This window comes from Oryzias latipes, chromosome 23 (genome assembly GCF_002234675.1).
Source record: "Oryzias latipes chromosome 23, ASM223467v1".
NCBI lineage: Eukaryota > Metazoa > Chordata > Actinopteri > Beloniformes > Adrianichthyidae > Oryzias > Oryzias latipes.
In genome coordinates this window covers 9,429,144-9,450,843 of record NC_019881.2, presented here as the reverse complement: position 1 = coordinate 9,450,843, position 21,700 = coordinate 9,429,144, and the positions used below count along the sequence as shown (strand labels likewise).

The following is a 21,700-nucleotide window of genomic DNA, read 5'->3' as shown; positions in this document are numbered from 1 at the left end:
ATCCAAACAACTAACATCCATTTGTTCTTCAAAGACAATGTACAATAGATCTAATGTCTATACAGTATTTTTATTGATAAAAAAAGTTATTTGAATAATTTAGTTTTAACTGAAGGAAGTGCAACCCTTCATCATAGTTTAAGTTAGCTTGAAGTAGAACTCATAAAAGATTTTTCCCATAGACACAGAGAAGATTTTAATACTGGTGAGCTATTAAGGGTCTTCTCTGCATCTGTAGGTTTTGACAAATCCATAATGCGGGCTCTGAATCCATCCACCCATTTCTACACTTGCTTATTCCTGTTCAGTGTCACAGGCTTGCTGGAGCTTATACCAATATGGTGACGGTTGAAGGCGAGGTGCACCAGGCTCTAAATTGCAAGACTAAATTGCACACATTCAAGCAAGTACCATCCACAGTCTTCATTGGGAATGCAAAATTTCTTTAACATCAGAGAATGTCATGTTAACCTAAAGTTTGGTTTCTACCTATAGTACCGTATATTACTATGTTGCTTTTTGTGCAATTGTTTCTATGATGAAAACACCACCAAAATTCTAGAATTAGATTTTTTTAAATGAAGATTGACTTTCACTGAGCTTCACAGGAGAGTGAAGTGAGCACAGGCCCTGGTACAGTGGTCAGAAAGGGTCTCTTTCAGGAGTCTGCATGGACTGATGGCTTATCTTCCAGTTGTTGTTCCACAAAGCAATCTTTTTTTCTCATCCGTTATTCTTTTTGTACTTTTCTATTTAAATGTATATTATATTCTATATAAATGTCATTGCTCTTGCTCTTTTTTTTCAATAAGACATATTTCCTTGATAAGTTTTGAAGATTCAATCTAGACCATTTCCAAAAAAATAGTATGTCATGGAAAAGTGTAATTATTCCATCATTAAAAAAAAAAACTCTCATAGAACATAGATTCAGGGCCGAATATTTAATTGATTTCAGGTATTCAGGTATTTATTTGTTTATTGCCCTGCAACGGACTGGTGACCTGCCTAGGATGTCCCCTGCCTTCGCCCACAAGTAGCCTCAAGCGGTGGTGGGCCTACAGGACCTTCAAGCCCTCTCTGAAGGCCTAAAAGATATCTGAATCATGTGTTAACTATATTTTGACCATGCATACTCATTAAATCATTCCAAATGGTCTGTCCATTCCCTTTTATTGTGTTTATGATGGTTATGCTGCTTCCAGACAGATATATTTTCACATTGGAGCCTTTTACCACTTGCAGTTCAGCGTCCCCTGTTGCCAGGCAAGGTAAGGGCCTTTACCATCCGTTCTGAAGGTCCTGTGATGCAAAATCAATCTCGGTCATTCATTTCTTTCAACCAATCAGATTTTGAGTCTGTGACAGCAGGGCCTTCTTGCATGCTTAGGCAACATCACAGTATTCAGACCTTCTGATTGGACTGAAGTTTCGGGGAGACACATGCAGTCTTGCCCAGTTTGCCTTGTGGAGCACTTTTTGATCTGTATCAGTTAAGAACAGAGCTGACTGTAATGTACTCTATGGAGGATTAAGCAGGAAAATGTTCCTCTGATTCCTTGACTTCTTTCATCAGAAAAATATGTGTGAGACCATGAGCAACTGTACAGATTTGTGTGTTTGGCGCTCCATCGGACACGGGGGCAGACTCGGCTCTCAGCACTGGCCTTGATTACAAAAGAAAACGACTTCTTGACGGAAGTGAAGCACGATAATCTACATGACAGGGTGATCAAACTGTTTTTGAGGAAAGAGAGGAGGGTGGATTTTGTCTTCAAATTATTCAATTTTCTGATGAGTGAAATGATAAATATCATATTAAATAATATTCCAAATTTATGTGGTTGTTTTCAATGTTCTTTGCTGGCTGTAGTTGTAAAACGAGATTTGTTTACTGTTTTGTTTATTAGTTTTATTTAGAGGCATTTATTGTGGCTACTGATTCAGATGTAGCACCACTGAAGGCCCGGGTGTGTAATGCATGGTCTGCCACTGGGCTTTGGTAGCCCTGTGATCCCAAAAGGCACAAAAACGGTTTAGAAGAGGAATAAATGAAAGAATTTATTTTGACAGACATTGGGGTTCCAGCTCATAAAACACACAAAAACATTAGACACTGTGCAGACATCTCCTTTTACTTCTCAATTTTTGCAAAAAGATAAAGACAGAGATTGTGATCACATCAAATCAACCCTGTAATTAAATACTAGTTAAACATTGGGCCCTGAATCTGGATTCTGACAGTTTAATTTTTAAATGGAATGATGGAAATGATCACACTTTTTCAGTATTTTCTAATAATTTTTGGAAAGGATCTGTACTTTAGTATTTGGTGTCCACTTATACCTTTTCAAGTTGTGTTTTGTTTGAATCCCTCCTTGGTTTTCAGGTTTCCTCTCACAGCCAATATGTGCGGCTGCAGTCAAAGAAACCACCTGCTGCTTTTAAAGCCTTTCTCTTTGACACACTAGTCTGTGATTTTCTGTCTCATCTTGTCTAATCTTGTCCCACTCTGTCACCTTAAAATAAAATAAATAGACTGATTATGTTGGGTTCAATGGCCCTTATGTGAAGTTGTTTATAAATGATCACACACAGACTTTAAATAGTTTTAATATCTGTAAAATAGAGAAAAGGCTGATTTCTAAAATGATTATAAACTGGGAGGATGTCGAGTAGCAGATGGCTTCTGGTTATGGCGGGCACAGATGCGTACTGACCCAGCTGCGGCTTGACCGCCGAGGCAGGGGCTACAACTCGCAGATTGGACATATGTGATACCGCCTTGACGAAGGACTGGTGCGGATCAGGGGAATCTGTCTGTTTAATTAAAACAAAGTATCACGAGGGCTCGCGGTTGGAGCTGACTGTGGTGCTGAGACGATGTGATTTCTGCTCAGTGCTCTGAATGTTAAATAGAAGAAATTCATTCAAGCGCGGGTTTACATGTCCTTTGCATGGTTTGTTCGTACTTCTTCCGTGGTGGCTGTGTGACAGATAGCCATTGGATAAAAAGGTACAAATCTAAAAACACCAGACACTCTTATCTATGGGGCGCAAAATGTTAAAATCCAGCAAATAAACATCATCTGACAGCTTTGTGAATTTTACTAGTATTTACATGATTTTTATGCCTTCCTGTAAGAATTTATGACCAATAATCTGGTCATATGTGTCAATAAAAGAAGACTGATTCAAATGCTAAACATGGAAATAAACATGATTGAATTGAACAAAAACATGTAATCAGTCATTGAAATGTCCATCCTCAATACTTCAACAGTCTGAACGGGGTCTCCATGTAACCCTTGTGCTATCTTAGATGACCCCACCCTTGGATTGATGTGTTCTCCCTACCATGACAAAGGTGGATAAAGGTGGAAAGATTTCATGTAATCCATGGACACCAGTGAAGATCACAAATCAGTGAAGAAAAAAGGTTCAGCGCACTGTCTAGTGGGTCTAGAATATGACCCAACTCCCAACGTTAAAGTGCCTAGGATAGCACAAGGGTTAAATCTGCATCTCCAGTTTCACGGCCAGTTTACAAACTTTTATGTCGTAAATTTACGACAAAAAAGTCATAGATTAACGTGGAAAAAACACCAAAGCTGTCTGTTTATCAGAGCCTAGCTTGAAAATGAAAGATGTGGAGCATTTTGTGAAGCTTTATTTCCAGATAGGTTTCAAAAATAAAATTCTGAACCTTTTGGTGACTCAAAATCAGATTATTGTCAGTGTATATATGTATGTATGTATGTATGTATGTATGTATGTATGTATGTATGTATGTATGTATGTATGTATGTATGTATGTATGTATGTATGTATGTATGTATATATATATATATATATATATATATATATATATATATATATATATATATCTTTATTTATTTATATATATATATATATATATATATATATATGAACCAGAACAAAGAACCAGCTGCTAAGAGATGGGACCCACCCCTAATTGCTAACTTAAGGGCGAACGATCCTGATCCATTTGGATCCTCAAAGGATCCTCAAAGGGGGCCATCTAACTGTCTGACAATAACCTGTCTCTCCACAACATGGAAGCTCATGTCAGGCATCATTGCAACCAAGATAATTAGGCACATGGATCAATACATGAGCAACACACAGAAGGGCATTGGTAGAGACTCCAGAGGAGCCAAACACCAACTCCTGGTTGACAGAACAGTCGCTCAAGACTGCAGAACATGACACACCAACCTGTGCACAGCTGTACAACATTAAGAAGACTCTAAGAGCCTTCATAGGAAACTCGATGAAGCTGTGGAAAATCACCCTTGAAGCTAATGAAAGGCCATTTGCACAAGTGTCCATCAAATGTGGGATATACCAAGGTGATGCTCTGTCCCCACTGCTGTTCTGCATTGGCCTAAACCCCCTCAGCCAAATAATCAACAAGACTGCCCATGGATACCGACTCAGAAATGTGAAATGGCCAACATCAATCACCTAAATGGATGACATCAAGCTATATGCTAAGAGCAAGCGTGACATTGACTCCCTGATCCACACCACCAGGATCTACAGTACTGACATTGGGATGTCATTCAGGCTCGAGAAATGTAGTCGGATGGTGACAAAGACAGGCAAGGTAGTCCAAACAGGAGGGATCTCACTCCCAGAAAGAACAATAGCAGACATTGAGGACAGTTACAAGTCCCTTGGAATTCCACAGGCAAATGGCATCCTGGAGCAGGCAACAAGGAAAGCTGAACAGTTAAGTACCTCCAACGAGTAAAGCAAGTCCTGAGAAGCCAGCTCAATGGGAAGAACAAGACCCGGGCAATAAACAGCTACGCACTGCCAGTTATCAGATACCCTGCAGGAATAATAAGATGGCCAAAGGAAGAGATACAGACTACAGATGATAAGACACAAATGCTCCTTACCGTACGTGAAGGGTTCCATCCCAAATCCAGCACCCTTAGACTGTATGCTAGCTGCAAGGAAGGAGGCCGAGGACTAGTGAGCGTGGAAGCCACTATCCACGAGAAAACATGCAAGCTCAAGGCCCCAACTGACAGTGTGCTCAGTCTCAGGCAATGGAGAGCAGAGGATGCAGTGCTGGAGGACAGATCCGCATGGGAGGAAAAACCCCTGCATGGGATGTACCACCGGACCATAACTGAAGTGGCTGATATCAACAAGTCCCACCAATGTCTAGAAAAGTGCTGGCCTACATGACAGCACTGAGCCACTCATCCTGGCAGCTCAGGAACAAGCCCTGAGCACCAGAGCGATAGAGGCTCAAATCTAGAGCACCAGAGCGATAGAGGCTCAGATCTACCACAGCAGACAAGACCCAAGGTGTAGGCTGTTCAAAGAGGCGCCGAACCAATCCAGCACATAACTGCAGGCTGTAAAGGCTGGCAGGAAAAGCATACATGGAGCGCGACAATCAAGAGGTTGGAACAATATACAGAAACACATGTGCAGAATATGGACTGGAAACCCCAACATCAAAATTGGAAACACCTCCAAAAGTGGTAGAGAAGGAGAGAAAAAAGATCCTGTGGGACTTCTGCGGAAGGGTGAGAGGGGCGTTCTTTTTTATGTATAAAATTAATATTAAAACTGCATTTCTGAAGGTTTATTTTCTAAAAGTAAGAGGAGCAGCCGCAGAGCTCGCTTCCTATCGACCTGCAAAGGCAATAAGATTTTTCTTGGAGTCCATCCAATGACTGCTTAAGATGATTAAGAAGTGGAAAACTTTACAGTAGTTCAAGGTTAGTCATGATGGAAAAATCCAGGATGTCAGTTTTTATGGATCTCAGTCTTCATGGTAAATCTTTAAATTTATAATGTGACTTTTGAAACAAAGTTATTATTCATTCTTGTATCTAAACGTCTCAAAGCTAGTTCTTTAGACAGATTACACCACATGGAGATGTTTACCCTTATCAATAGTGCCAATCCTTCACACTAACAAGGACACGACTGTAAAAATGAGATGATTTGGGTTCCTTCAACATTTCTTAACTACATGAATGCACATGCAAGCTACTTCCACTCACTGTGAGCTTTGCTGGGCCGTGCAACAGCAGCTTACCAGCAGAGTGCAACTGTTCAGTTCAAAGCAATAAAGTGGTGCTGGGAAAAAACTGTAGCTTCTCCATATTTAGGCAAAATACTGGAAATGGAATTGAGAAAACGGATAACATTGAAATAATGTTCAAGATGTTTCAGTTGAAACAGGAGTTGCTTGTTTTTCACAAAAAGCTTTTTGTGCTTGTTTGTCTTAAAAATATATCCTGTGTCAGCCGGTGAAGTTATATCACTTCTCACTTTTTCCATGTATATTGGTCATATAAAGTTGTAGATGACCAATTTTAATCCATGCAATATGCGCAAAACTTACGTAGTGGCTGTGTTACCCGGCCTTCAGATGATATACTATCAGAATGAATGGTAAGATTGAGTCCCTCCCACTGTGGTCCAAACATGGACCCATGGTGTATATCAAACTGTTTTATGGTTCATGTTTGGTCACTTCTATCAGCTGAGTGTTTGAAAGTTGCAACACCATCCTTCTTTTCTCAGAATTTCTCCTCTATCAGACCCGGCACATCTTGCTTACACGGGGAGGAGGCTCCGTAGTAATGAGTCAGTCTTTCTCCCTGGAATTTGAGGGTTTTGAAAAGAAAACAAGTCAAACTTTAACCATTGGAGCCTCAATCCTACTCAAAGATATGCATACGTTTAAAACAAGTTGATTCTTTTAAAAGTAAAGTTGATGTTAAGAATTTGGCTGATGGGGCTTTCAGTTTCAGTAATGTTACGTTTGAAGTGTAACTGACAATCAGGTTTTTATAGAAAATCTTTTCATCTGCATCTCTGCTTGTCTAGAAAAAACATGTTCACACTTAAATAAAAAATGAGACATCTTAACACATAAAAATTATTTTAATCCTAAATTGCTGCACAAAAAAATCCCCATAAAATACTCAAACTAATGAAGAAAAAGTAATTTCCTAATACCCCTTCAAATGGTTGTTTTTTATCCCAATTATTTTAAAAGAGCAAAATTATCTAAACTGTGTCCAAAGAGGACTATATATAGTGGGTGAACACTAATTTACAATGAAGAATTTTAACCGTGGAGAGGATGCACGTTTTTATTGGAGGAACCTTCAGTAGTAGAAGGTTAAACTATGACAGGAGACAGCTGTTTATAGCAAATAATGGTGAGCTACTCTCTACTCATGAATCAATATTACTACAGTATAGGCACACTAACAGGAGAATGAGAACTCTAAACATTTGATACTTTCTTAAGTCACCAATTAAACAATGATGCTGTGCACTGTGATAGGCCCTCTGAAGCCTGATCGTCCCAGCAGTCAGATTACATCAGTTTATTAGGCCTGTTTGTGTGACTCGGGGGTCTACCCTCAAACGTCAGCTCTGTCATTATTGAGCAATGGGAATCAGGCACTTTCCTTAACTTAGCAATATCAAAGGGTTTCCATTTCTGCTCCTTTCTCCAACTTGAGTAAATGGTCAAAAAATATTTCTCAGGTGTGTCATTGATTATTTTACCTCCTGCTATTGATTGATTTATTAAACATCTAAAAAAATCTCAAGGGTTCATATTTAAAACAGTTTATTTCTAGACTCTAAAGAAGATTTTCCCCCTTAAAACCTGCGTCATGTCCGCACCTCACCAACAACTCGCAGCACCGTGACTCGCCTGCTCTGACCACACCTCCTTCTGCCAAATGTTCTACTTTTGGAATATCAGAAAGAACAATGGTCAAGGATAAGTCAGGCAACCAGCAGTTGTGTGAAACCGGGACTTCATCATGATTGCTGTTAATAATTACAGGCCTGATAAGCAGCAGAGGGCACATTTATTGATGGCAAGACCGTCTGAGGTCTCAGTTGATCTCCAGAGGCAGCAGGAAGGAAAAGTTTATCCGAGCAGATTAGGACCAAGGCAGGTATGTCAGATGAGCAGAATGGCACTGGATGAATATGAAATAAGTAAATTATAAGGCAAAAAGAAAATCTGATATACTATTGCATTTACTTTTTTTTATGTGTATAGTTTTAAGAGGGGGGTTCTAGTCTTTTAGTGTTGGTCTTTGAGGCCTGTTTCTTCTATGTAGAACAAGACAAACCTGACTTCTGTGAAATGCTCACATTCAAGGATCTGGTCTTTTTTAATTTGTCTTTAATAATCTTTGACAGTGACGTTCAAAGGCAAGGCAGGACACTCTTTCTGACCTAATGTGATTAATGTGCCTTAGAGACACGTAGAAAGGCAGCAGCGGTCCTCCGAGCAGCAGAGGCAAGATGATGCGACCAGGAGCCAGGCAGTACGTGGTGACCAGACCACTGTACTCAGAGGACTCCTTTGCAGAAGAGCACGAAAAGGTCTACAGGCAGCGTAAAACCATGCTTGACCACCTGAAGCTTTACTTCACGTAAGGAGCACCTGATGCTTGTGAATTTAGATCTATGTTTTTGTTTGGATGAGTTTCAAAAGCAGCAGATTTATTTGTAACCAGTTGCTTTTGTGATGCTTTAAGGAGATTGGCGGTTATTTTTGGGACGTTTTGAACCTGAAACAGCAGAACGGTGTGTTAACGGCAGCTGCCTTCCTGCAAACTTGTCAGGATACTAAATCGAAAACATTTCATTGTTCCTGAGATTCAGTTTACTGTTTCCTTCTATTTGGGGGGGGGGTCGCTGTGCTCTTCTTCAGCACACAAACTGAAGCGATACAATATGAAAGAACAAAACCTCTCACTGAAGTGACACAAAAGACTATCTTTTGTTGTGAATGCTGCTAAATTTGGACGAAATAACCTGTTAGTCTGTTTTTTTCTTTTGGTAAAAAACTGACAATCAGCTTTAATCCTTGTGTTTTTAGCAGTAATGTATGAGTAGCTTTTCCATAAATATCCAAAAATGATTACTATACTAGAAAAAATTTAATGACAGCTGAAAAGTAAAAGAGATGTTTCTCTGTTGTGTCTCTGTGTCCACAGCCTGATGGATCATGTTTGCTTTTTATTTCTGGGACAGGAAATTGAGGAGCAAATAATTCCAATACCAAAATAAGATAAAATGAAAAATAATGTGCGATCTTTTCCAAAGTTAACTTGATGGCATACAGAAGAAAGCAGTTGTGAAATAGGAAAAATATCTCCATTATATATACGTAAATGTAAATAAGTAATACGTCATGAAAATAAAGTAGTATGTTTGATTTGATACATTACTGAGTGTTTGGAGTTTTTTCTTTATTTGAAGAAATATTTTCTATCTTTCTTTAAGGTTGCTTAAAAAAGTTAAGGCAAAAAAGAAAAATGTTTTTGTTTTAATTCTTTAGTTTAAATGTATATATTTTTGTAAATAGATTGCATAAACCAAAAGATCTGCTAATTTGTGAGTTTCATTTGTTTTTTGTTGTTGTTGTTCATGAGTAGAATCAGCTGAGATTCCCACAACTTCCCAACCTGATTCTTAATCTAAGCCAGATTCAGACTCTCCATCCTTTTACCCCATGTCATTTAGCGATTGTGTCGTTCCAGGTGTGATGTCAAACGAGTCAAACATGCTGCGCTGTCTCTGCTGCCGGTCATCGGTTGGTTGAGGATCTACCGAATCAAAGAGTGGCTGCTCCCCGACGTGGTGTCTGGTGTCAGCACAGGACTGGTGGCAGTACTACAAGGTGAAATAAATAAATAAATAAAAAATAAGGTGAGGGTTCAAGTTTGTTCTGGGGGGTATTCCAGAAAGCAGGTTATGCTAGCTCCCACGGTAAGTTTGAGGCTTAGGAAGTTGATAACCTCAGCTTTCGGTTCCAGAAATGGCGGTATGTTTCAGGGTAGGTCAAGTTGCCATGGCAACTCATGCTCTGAACATAACCTGGTCCGGAGCAGGTTTAGTTGAAGTTTAGTTTGTTTACAGAGAGGTGAAGCAGCATGGCGTGTCCATTTGAAGATGATTTAGTGAATGAAGAAGCTCAGATAATACTTTTTCCACCGTGAGAGGGTGATAAGACCATGTATGGATGTTGGAAAAAGAAACTTTTTTACTTTGATCTAACTTAATTATTTGCTTCAGGTAAGATAATTAAAAATCTTTTTTTTTTTGTTATTTTACTTTCATTCAAAATAATTCAATTAAGTAGATGTTACTTTGGTGCTGCTGTTAGATCGGCACCGCAAAGGATTGTGGGATACCATTTCCTTTGCCTGTCTGGACGGATTTGGGTTTAAGTGTGGGTTTTTGACCAAATGTGTTTAGTTGTTTAGCTGTTTTACTATGTTTTACCGTGTTTTGCCGAGTTATTTTGTCCTAATTTGCTCAAGTCTCTGCACCATGAGTGAGAGGGAGGGAGAGGATGATGAGTTTATATAGCACCCCTACAGTCAATTACTATTCTGACAATGTTGGAAAATTCCTAGATGAATGCACCAACTTGATACTGTTTTGTTCTTTTCATTGTTATAAAAATGAGTATATCTGCCGGCTCAAACTTAGACATATGAGAGTTCAAGAATTATAATTCATAACGATGGAAAAACGATTACTTGAATTGGAGTAATATGACATTTAGTTAAATAAATATGTAAATTTGAGTTGTATTTACAATTATTGAGTTTTATTGACGTAAGAAATTAGGTTGAATAAATTTGACTCAATTACTTACCAATAGAAGTACCGTAATTTCCGGACTACAAGCCGCTACTTTTTTCCTGCGCTTACAGCCTTGCGGCTTATTCAGTGACGCGGCTAATTTATGGATTTAATTGGCGGCCGCCATGTACATACTTTCGAACTCAGTGAATAGTTTGAATTCTAGCACAAGGCATTTATATTCAACACACCTCTTAGCAGCCAAACAGCATGGACTTGACTTCAGGTCTTAGACACTTCAGTCATGGTTCAACAAAATGAAACACGCATGCCCGGCCGCATCCCAGAATCCTTTGGGGCCATTAGACCCAACGTGCATGTGATCGCCGCTACAATATGATGAAGCTTTCAAGTTAAAAGCAATCGTTAAAAGCAGCGTAAAAAAGTCCACCGTCACCAACGGGTTTGGAAAAGCCGGTTTGCTGCGTGACGGAGAGAACAGCGCATGGAGTGAATTTACACTCCATTTACGGTTTCTAAGGAAACCGTAAAAGCGGAATTTTGCTTTGAAAAACTCACAGCCTCCATGTGAGCTGGAGACATCTTCTCCTGCTGATTGAGCTGCGGGGCCGATGGCAGTCTGATGGCTCCCACACGTAACAACGCATCCGCCCCTCATACACAAAACGTACAGTTTTAAGTCCGATTGCTCTGCACAGAAACTATTTGCTCCTTACACAATGGGGACGAAGTGCTCCTCCTTGAAGCCGCCCTGGCCAGAGGTGTCGCAGTAGATAAGAAGGGGAGACAAGGAGCGCGCGGGGCGGGAGCGGAGCGCAGAGGCGTCCGCGGAGTGCAGAGGCTTCTGAATTCTGCCGCACGCGCCGCACTGAGGCGCGCGTATCACGCTGAGGCGCGCGCTTTTCAGTCGCCGCTGCTGTATTTTACCGGTGTGTTTTTTAACCAGTCCTGTTACTCCCATAACGCTGCTGCGACACAAGCGGAAGGAGAGCTGTACCCGTTCACCCCTTCATGCACTGCTGATACTTGCTCATTCTTAAACACGTACAACAGTATGGCGAGCCGGGCATTGGCCCCGCCTTTAGCCCCTAAGACTCATGGGAAATGTGGAATCGCGGATGTAAATTTCCTCATTATAACTGAGGGATGTAATGTTGATTATATGGTTACTGTTTGTAATTTTATGTGTGATACCTAGATTGTCAATAAGTAAAAAAAAATGATATAAAAACACCATAACTGAGGAACTTGTGAACAGAATATAGGTCCATGCTGTTTGACAGATGTCGATACACTCAAATACGTGAGCCAGAGGCAAAGCTGGCACCACCCACAATGTGCTAATGAATTCCACTCACTCTGGGATGCTGGCCTTGATCTGTCAGGATGACAATATCGCCTAACACATGCGCGGCTTGTACTCTGACGCGGTTTGTGTATGTATAAAAGCAGTCAAACACGTGAAAATGGGTGGGTGCGGCTTGTAATCGGGTGCGCTTTGTAGTCCGGAATTTACGGTAAATAATTTAAGTTGGCAAAATTGGATAAATTATATATATATATATATATATATATATATATATATATATATATATATATATATATATATGCGTCACGTGAAAATGGAAATAAGATCAGAAACTCGTGCGTTTACTTTGTCTGTTCTTCTACTACAAGCAGAAACTCTTTCTTTTGATGATGCAGCCGTGTTACTTTTTTGATGGACGTATAATCTTCATACGCCGTCATTAATCTCAGACTCCGTCTCACTGAAGTATAGCGCTTTCTTTTTTTCTCCACGCGTTTCCATGGTGACTCCGGAAATCGGCGATCTATTGAGAATGTCTTTATGTACTTGACATGCACGTGCATTAACCCAGGGTTACCAAGTCGAGCGTAATTACGCCAACTCATATCCGGTCTTTTGGAACCGACATACCCAGAGTAAGCAAGTTCAGGCGGATTTCAGCCAGAGTTCAGGATTAAAGTCAGGCTAGTTTAAACATGCTTCCTGGAATACCCCCCTGAACTGTAACTAACAAAAACAAATGAACACACCTAAGCGCCAAAAAGGGGGGTTGAAGGTGGCTGGTTCAAGGGACCCAGACTGATGAGGGGTTTCGCAGAGGCCCCTAACGATGATGAAATAATAAAACAGAAAACATAATTTAAGTAAGTAAGTAATTTATATATAATCACAGATATTTTATTTTTTGTTTTGGAAACATCAGGTTCTGCAGCCCCCCACCCCTTATGTGTTTTAAAATGGTTCAGTCCGACTGGATTGAACTTTCACGAAAGTGCCGGCGCAGTTTGTGGCAGACAGGGCCACAGTGTGTGAAGTAGAGAAGACATACTTTAATAATCAGGATTCCAAAAAAGATGGGAAAAGAAATTAGAGAAAAAGGAATACATGTTTTCCCGGTCATTCATGTTTTAGTATCGCGGTTTCACATACTTGCGTATTTTTATCAGTTACTGTATGCAAATAAGAAATGCATACAGTGGGCGGAGCGCAATGAATTAAACCCCACCCAGAGGTAATAGGGAATTTCTGAGGAGGGGAACGAAGAGGAAGATCACGCCGGCCTGTCGGCTTCTCCGCCAGCTGCTAAAAAATATTTCACACCAAGCAACAGCCGGTTCTACCAGTTCTTGAACTACTGTAACCCTTGTGCTATCCTTGGCACTTTAACATTGGGAGTTGGGTCATCTAGACCCCACAAGACAGTGCGCTGAACCTTTTTTCTTCAATGATTTGTGATCTTCACTGGTGTCCGTAGATTACATGATATCGTCTTCACCTTTATCCACCTTTGCCATGGTAGGGATAACACATCAATGTAAAGGTGGGGTAATAGGATAGCACAAGGGTTGAGCAAAGTTTGTGCCCCTGCATGGAGAAATCAGCTCACTCAGTAGCGACCGGAAAATATCCTGAAACGCTGAAGAAGATAATCGAGGAGAATGATCATCATCCAGATGGAATAAATGATGAATGAAACCGGCCTCTTCGGGAAGACGATGACCTATTCGCGGGTCTCTCCGGTGAATAAGGGGGAATACCGTGTTTCACCCAGTATTTCGGAAAAAAATATATTAGTGAAATAATCATTTCATTAAAATATTTATCAAGCTTATTCAACAATACTTTATGTCCCCTCTTTCAAAATTATTTTTCTGAAAATTCTGAACTGAGTCAAGAAGACCAGCATCGTTAGAAACAGCAGCTGCAGCATCTGTCAGTCAGCCTCCAACTGCTCAAACCCAACCTGAACCAGTCTCAGAGCTCCCACTTGAAGAAGATGAGCAACTGTGTGTGGTCAAATGATAATAATAATTTATATTTTCAATAATAATAATTACAAAACAAAGGTGAATCTGTCATAATTAATTAAAGTAAATGAAAGTCAATGAAATAAATTATTTTTAACAATTTTAATAGTTCGAAAATATTTGCCCTCTTTCATTTTCCTGTTCAACACTGCTTATTCTGTCACTAAATTAAAATGATAAAGAAAATGGTATTTGACCTTTCATTTTCAAAAAGTTCTCTGGTAAATGTGTAGCAAAATTAATTTAGAAATGTCTAATTTAACAATTAAAATGGATTAACAGAAATGCTTTTTCATTGTTAAAATGTAGCTGCATCAAATGACTCAAAATTAAATTAAAAAATCAATACTTCAAAATGCTTTTTCATTTTCTACTTAAAAACCGCTTATTCTGTGTCATAATTAAAACGAAAATGCAAATAGGGGATTGCATTTTCATTTTAACATCCACCCTGCCAACATTGTCGCATTATTCAATTCAAATAAGGATTTCCAGTGGGGAGGCGGGGCGATGACGTCAGTGCTTTCTCCGGCTGCTAAGAGACACATGCTAGGAGCAGTGGAGCTGTGTGTTAGTGGCAGGGGAGATGGTTTTGTGTTGGTTGTGAACTTGTGATGATATTACATAGCTTCTCAGGACTACGGTAAGTAGCAGCATTTCCGCCTTTTGCGGTCCTCCTTCGGACGCACCGCGGACAAGCTTTTTTTCTTCGGACCGGCAGCTGCCTTCACATAGTGGAGCGCGAAGCTCCCGAAGGCAGAAGTGCTCCTACGATCTGAGAAACCATCACATGAATTTGTGTTTCCAGTGGTGTCCAGAACAAAATAAAGGATGATGTAATTCCCAGAATAAGCGGTTTTTAAGTAGAAATTGAAAAAGCATTTTGAAGTATTGATTTTTCATTTTAATTTTGAGTCATTTGATGCAGTTACACTTTGAAAGTTAAAAAGCATTTCTGTTAATCCATTTTAATTGTCAAATTAGACATTTCTAAATGAATTTTGCTACACATTTACCAGAGAACTTTTGGAAAATGAAATGTCAAATACCATTTTCTCTATTATTTTAATTAAGTGACAGAATAAGCAGTGTTGAAGAAGAAAATGAAAAAGCATTTTGAAGGATTACTGTTTCGTTTTAATTTAGAGTCAAAAAATGCAGTTTCATTTTGAAAATGAAAAAGCATTTCTGGTTTTGACTTTTATTTTTCATTATGCTACAGAATCGCTTCAGTACAAAATACTTAGCAGCGGCCCTCCCCAGCACTAGTTTAATCGCCATCATACAGAGTTCAGTGACTCTGCAGCAAAGGGAAGTCCCCACGTAGTTTACACCACCAAGACAATAACACATTACGTAATGAACTAATGAAAAGCTGTAATTCAAAAAACACTAAGTGTTTATTCATCAATTGAAATGTGTGTGTGTTTTAGTGGGGTGGGGTAGGGGGTACCATCCTCAGTCATTTAGGGGCTGTGAGTCAGTTTGTACAGTCAGACAGAATCAGGTTGTTTTTAGGACCATTTAACCCAAATGACCTCCAATAAAATAATACACTGTGACTAGATCAAGATCTCAACAACTGCTTTATCTAGGTTTGCAGATTACAGTGATTGTCAGGAGTGTATTATGATCATATGATACAAGAGAATACTGAACAGAACATTTATGAACAGTCTCTTTAGAAATCATTTACTAAGATCAGAAAAAAAGGCTCTTGATAGCAAAACACTATCTGATGATCAAGTCTTGCCTCATAACTGATTGATGTATTTTAACGTTCACAAACTTGAATGGAGTTTTACTACAGTGTCACAGTACTGTTACTACAGTACTACAGTGTCAACACAAAAGAGGCAATTTTCATTGAAGTGGGTCTTTAAAATGGCACCATTGTATGACGTTGCAAAAATGGCTCAGAGCAACCAACTAGGAAATTTGTATACATTATAATGGCACAATATATACCGGTAATCTCTTTAGGACTGCAGCTTTGATCTGTCACTTAATAAAGATATCCATTTTTGTTTTCAAAAGCTAGCGACCTCACCAAATGTTTAGGTAAATCAATCATGCATGATCCATGACCTCGATCAATGCGGAAGATGCCGATTCTTGCGCATGGTCACCACGTCACCACGTTTATGGGAGCGCTGTTTCAAGCATGCTCTATTCCTGTGCACAACAATGATGACCAAAATGGAGCCCTGTACGGAGCAGCCTTTTCAATATTGCTGCCATCATTTCACCCCCTCAAAGGAACATAGAATCTTACCAAAATTTATTTAAATGTAAATAATAACATTGCACCAAACTTACATGTAGTAACTATGGGAAATGATTAAGATAACCCCCCCCCCTCAGCTTTTTGACATGCTTACTAATGTATTTTATTCCATTTTGTCTCCTGGACATTTTGGGATCTGCTGAAATGTATGTTTTTAAAGATCTGTTCAATTCAGCAGGGTTTTTCAGTGCTACATGTCTTTGTGAAACAGGAATGGCTTACTGTTTGCTGGCCTCTCTGCCACCCTGGTATGGTCTTTTTTCCGCCTTCTTCCCTGTGGTCATCTACTTTTTCATGGGTACTTCGAGGCACATCTCAGTGGGTAAGTCTGGCAAGAGCATTTAGATGGGGGGAACAGAGCTGTGGCTTAGTAATAGTAAATAAATCACTGAACATGTTGTAATGTATGTACTGTATGTACAAGATTGAACCCATCTCAAATTAGTGAGAGCCCAGAGAAATCCTGGTCCTCTGTCCAGCATATTATATTTTTCTTTTTTCACTCTTTTTGCTTAACCCTTGTGCTATCCTAGGCACTTTAACATTGGGAGTTGGGTCATCTAGACCCACTAGACGGTGCGTTAAACCTTTTTTCTTCAATGATTTGTGATCTTCACTGGTGTCCATGGATTACAGGAAATCTTTCCCCCTTAGTCATGGTCGGGAGAGCACGTCAATGTAAGGGTGGGGTTATCTAAGATAGCACAAGGGTTAAAAGATAAAAAGTGCAATAGAAATGCAAAACTCATTTGTGTTCCTTTCCGTTCCATTCCCTCTCTCCCTCCAGGTCCATTCCCAGTCTTGTGTCTGATGATTGGCTCAGTGGTGACTAGGCTCATACCGGACGAAGGGCCCCCTGTCAACATCACAGGACTTGAAGGCCTGTCAGTAGATGATCAAAGGGTTTTAGTGGCTTCATCTGTGACCTTCCTCGTTGGCATCATGCAGGTTAGCAAAAAGAACAAGATATATGATGATCTTGGAGACAATTGGAGCAGAAATTAGATGTCTAAGTTCCCTGGTGAACTTAATGTGGGAGATGTTGATGTAGTTGTAGTTGGATGCAGAAATGTTGTCCTGTTGGCCTTGGTTTGAAACTTTGGTGCACTCTTTTGACTGTTCTCTGGTAAAAAGAGTTAAAAAAAGGCTACTGTGTTTGCTGGGCATTTCTAATTAAAAAACAGGCAAATGTTTAAAGGACCAAAAGGGTAAAAGTAATAGACTTGTGCCGCCAAACTGTAGCCATAATTTGTCTTGCTTACGTTTGTCCAAACTAAATTAGCTCAGAGTTTTATGACCTAATGTTACACCAAACTTACAAACTATCTTATCTTAACTCTGGAAAGTAGAAAATAGGAGTAAAACACTTTTGAATTTAATTTGTGAAAAAAATTGACGCCACACTGATGTTTTCTATCTTTTTTGTAACTCCTCATAACATAGACATTGATTTTCTGTTTTGATTTTCTTTAATCTCACTTTCCTGCTTCAATTTGTCAGAAAGAGTTGTCAACAGGCTGCCGTGGCTTTGTCTTAGTGAGATTTTTTTCCTTTACGCAAAAGCAAGTTTTCGTTACGTTTGTCCCACACAACCTGGGAAATTCTTTATTGGAAATATTTTATTAGTTAACCTCTGCGCGTGTTGGAGAAAGTGTTCCATCACCTGCATATGTTTGGCACTGAGGGCTTCGGAACATCCCATAGAACCAAAGCTTTTTGATTGAGACTGGATAGGATATTCCTTTCAGAGGGCATTTATTTCATAGGGTTAGTGAGTAAAGTTTAGTAAAATCTGGAAGACTAGTAAACAGACAAAAATCTGCTTACCTACTTTTTGACAAGAACACTTTTATTTTTTCTGTATTTGCTTCTTTTACCTCACAAGGACCTGAGCTAATATTTGAGCTCTACACATGTAGGGCCCCAGTTAAGCAGAATTAACAACGGTGGTAAATATGTGATGGTCTGAATAGGTTAAATGTCATAATGCATCATATGAGAGAGCACGGTGCAACCCTGCCCCGTTTCTCTACACCGTTGCTAAGAACTCTCTGTTTTTGCCTTCTCCTGCGAGCTCACGGGAGCAGAAAAAGGAGGAATCTGTGTATTTTTAGAATTTTACCTAATCTTTCTTATAACTACGAATGCATTTAAATCTAATGTTATTTCAGGGTGAACTACAGACTTACAAAACAGACAAACAACGCAACAAATAATCCCAAGCATCACTACAAGTGGCATTGGATCACAAACATTTGGAAACTTCTTTTTCTTCATCTCTGTGTTCTAAAGTTTTCTACTAGTTTTCTCCAAACCATCCTCTGTGTGCTGTCCTTTTTGTGTACTCATGCCTGTCCATCTTTGTCCTCTCAGAGAAAATCTTAGGATTTATCTTGGGCATTGTGACAAAGTACTGAAAAAAAATGTCAGCAAGAAAACCCCATGATTAGAAAATTCTATTTTCTAACAACAAGTAGCTTCCTTTTTGTAAATAATTGTAATCTTTCTTGTGGCTTTTTAACTGATATCAATTTCATAGGAGCATTTTCATTTTCAGTCAATTTTACCTGTCTTTCTTTTCCAGTTGGGAATGGGATTACTGCAAGTGGGCTTTGTTGTCATGTATCTGTCCGACACTTTGGTCTCTGGCTTCACCACGGCTGCTGCCATCCACATCCTGGTTTCTCAGCTCAAGTTTGTTCTGGGACTGCAAGTTCCAGGCTTCAGTGGACCACTGTCACTTATTTATGTAAACAAATTTCCCTGACTGATCTCATAACCCATGAAATGTGAAGGCTTTATGTCATCTTGTGCTCTTTCTTTTTCAGACCTTGGAGGTCATTTTTAACAAGATCACTTCCACTAACGTGTGTGACCTGGTCATCGCCTTGATAATCATGGCGATGGTGTTTATTGTAAAAGAGCTGAATGACAAGTTCAAATCCAAGCTGCCTGTGCCCATACCAATTGAGGTTATAATGGTAAGCTCTTGTTGTGCAACACTCCCTCTGTATATTTCCAGAGTATGCAGCGGTGAAGTTTATTAAACTGATGTATGAGTAGACTGATAAGATCTAATATTAACTCCCCACAGAAACAAGAATTTGAAAGACTCAATAGCAATGAAACTGTATGCCAGCCAAGAAAGAGCTGTAAAACTGCATAATTCATCTGTTGTAAAATGTTTTTTCTCAACCTTTTACAGACTGTGATTGCATGTGGAGTTTCATACGGATTCGACTTTGAAAATAAGTTTGGAATTGATGTTGTTGGCCATATTCCACAAGGGTAAGAGCAGAGAAGTCAATGTTAAAGTAAAAAAAAAAAAAACCTCTAGAAATGTCTTTTGTACCTCCATTTTTTTATTTAAACTTGCCTCGGAATGGAGAAAGACAGACAGGGTAGAAGAAAGGAAAGGAAAAGCATGTCAACCCGTTCTGAAAGTTGTCCCAAATGAAAAAGACGAGCTCTATAATGTTCATCATAGAAACACTTCAACTGTAAGAGAATGAACAGAAAAAAGAATCCAGGAAAAAATATTATTTGATTTTTAAAGAATTTATTTGCATATTAGTGCAGAAAATCTATTTTGGTCAACAACAAAAGTTTACTTCAATCTTTGTAATGTTATGCTCAGTCAGTCAAAGCTTTATTGTCAATTCTTAGCATGTGCATCACATACAATGAATGGAAATTCCGTTTCTTACTCTCTCATGCCTGTCCAAGAGAAAAAATAAATAAAATAAAATAAATAAATAAAAAGAAAAGACAAGAAAGACTATTTACAATATTAGCCAATAAAGTGCGAGTGCACTTTAGGCAATATCTCTTGGCAGGGGGGGGGGGGGGGGGGGGGGAAATTCGTTTGAGCACTGTTTAATGGGGGGAGATGGGTGGTGGGTGGAGAGGGGAGAGGTTGTTTAGCATCCTGATGCCGTGGTGTGTGAAGCTGTTTCTGAGCCTGGTGGTTCAGGAGCGGAGGCTCCTGTACCTCCTCCCCGAGGGCAGAAGGCTAAACAGGTTGTGTGCAGGGTGGTGTGCGTCCTTGATTATTGTTAGTGATTTGCGGGTGAGGCGGGTGATGTATAAGTCCTGCAGGGAGGGGAGTGGTCCTCCAATGATTCTCCTGGCTGTGTTGACTATGCGCTGCAGGGCTCTCCTGTTGCTGTGTGTGCAGCTGCCACCCCACACAGTGATGCAGCTGGAGAGAATGCTCTCTGCTAGAGACGTTGCTGACCTTTCTTTGCCAATGATGTGGTGTTGGCGGTCCAGGAGAGGTCCTCATTGATGTGGACCCCCAGGAATTTAGTGCTGCTCACTCTCTCCACAGCAGTACCGTCGTTGATCAGTGGCAGTGTTGAGTGTGGCCCCTCTGGAAGTTGACAACAATCTCCTTTGTCTCGCTGACATTTAGCAGGAGGTTCTTATCTCTGCACCATTTTGTCAGCAGATCTTCTTCTTCCCTGTAGTTGGTCTTAATCCCCCTATGTGATGAGACCCACCAGAGTTGTGTTGTCTGCAAATTTCACAAGGTGGTTGGTGCTGTGGGTTGTTGTGCAGTTATGTGTCAGCAGAGTGAAGAGCAGCGGACTGAGCACACAGCCTTGGGGTGCCCCGGTGTTGAGAATGATTGTATTTGATGTGTTGATGCCGGCACGTACTGTTTGTGGTCTTCGGCTGAGGAAGTCCAGCAGCCAGTTGCAGATGGGGGTATTAACACCCAGCTTGTCCATTTTGCAAATGAGTTGCTGTGGTATTATTGCGTTAAATGCAGATGCCTTTTTGTCTAAGTGGGTGAGAGCTGCATGGAGAGCAGAACAGATGGCGTCCTCTGTCGATCGTTTGGGTCGGTATGCAAACTGAAAGGGGTCTAGGGTGGGGGGAAGGGTGGATTTTATGTGTGACATGCTTAGCCCTTTAAAGCACTTGATGATGATGGGCGTTAGTGCTATGGGGCGGTAGTCATTGAAGCAGGATGGTGATGGTTTCTTTGGCACAGGTGTGATGGTGGTAGCCTTGAAGCATGATGGGATGATGGCTAGCTCCAAGGAGATGTTAAAGATGTCTGTGAAGACATCCTTTAGCTCTTCTGCGCAGTCCTTCAGCACACGGCCTGGGATATTGTCTGGACCCGCAGCTTTCTGTGGGTTGATGGTGGAGAGTGTCCTCTTCATTCACGCTGGCAGTTATCAGGTGCAGAGTTTGGTCGTGGGGGGAGGGGGCGTTTTCTGTGGGTGTGTGCTATTTAGTCCTTCAAAGCGTGAAAAGAAGCTGTTCAGGTTGTTGAGAAGGGGGGTGTTGTTCTCACAGCTCTGTGGTGCAGGCTAGTCTGTGATGGCCTGGATGCCCTGCTACAGGCTCTGTGCATCTCTGCTGTCGTTAAAGTGAGAAGATACCTTGTGCATATAGTCTATTTTTGCCTTCCTG

General features: G+C 40.1%; 1 protein-coding gene across 1 annotated transcript in view; it reads left to right on the top strand.

Moving 5' to 3' along the window:
- Positions 1 to 7,868: 7,868 nt before the first annotated feature.
- Positions 7,869 to 21,700, top strand: part of slc26a3 (solute carrier family 26 member 3) — a 35,583-nt gene continuing 21,751 nt past the window's right edge. Inside the window, exons 1-8 of the mRNA XM_023952515.1 lie at positions 7,869 to 7,979; positions 8,289 to 8,465; positions 9,579 to 9,718; positions 16,485 to 16,595; positions 17,061 to 17,221; positions 18,858 to 19,022; positions 19,102 to 19,254; positions 19,479 to 19,561. Coding sequence (XP_023808283.1) covers positions 8,335 to 8,465; positions 9,579 to 9,718; positions 16,485 to 16,595; positions 17,061 to 17,221; positions 18,858 to 19,022; positions 19,102 to 19,254; positions 19,479 to 19,561 — 944 coding nt within the window. The 5' untranslated portion in view covers positions 7,869 to 7,979; positions 8,289 to 8,334. The remainder of the gene's footprint in view (positions 7,980 to 8,288; positions 8,466 to 9,578; positions 9,719 to 16,484; positions 16,596 to 17,060; positions 17,222 to 18,857; positions 19,023 to 19,101; positions 19,255 to 19,478; positions 19,562 to 21,700) is intronic.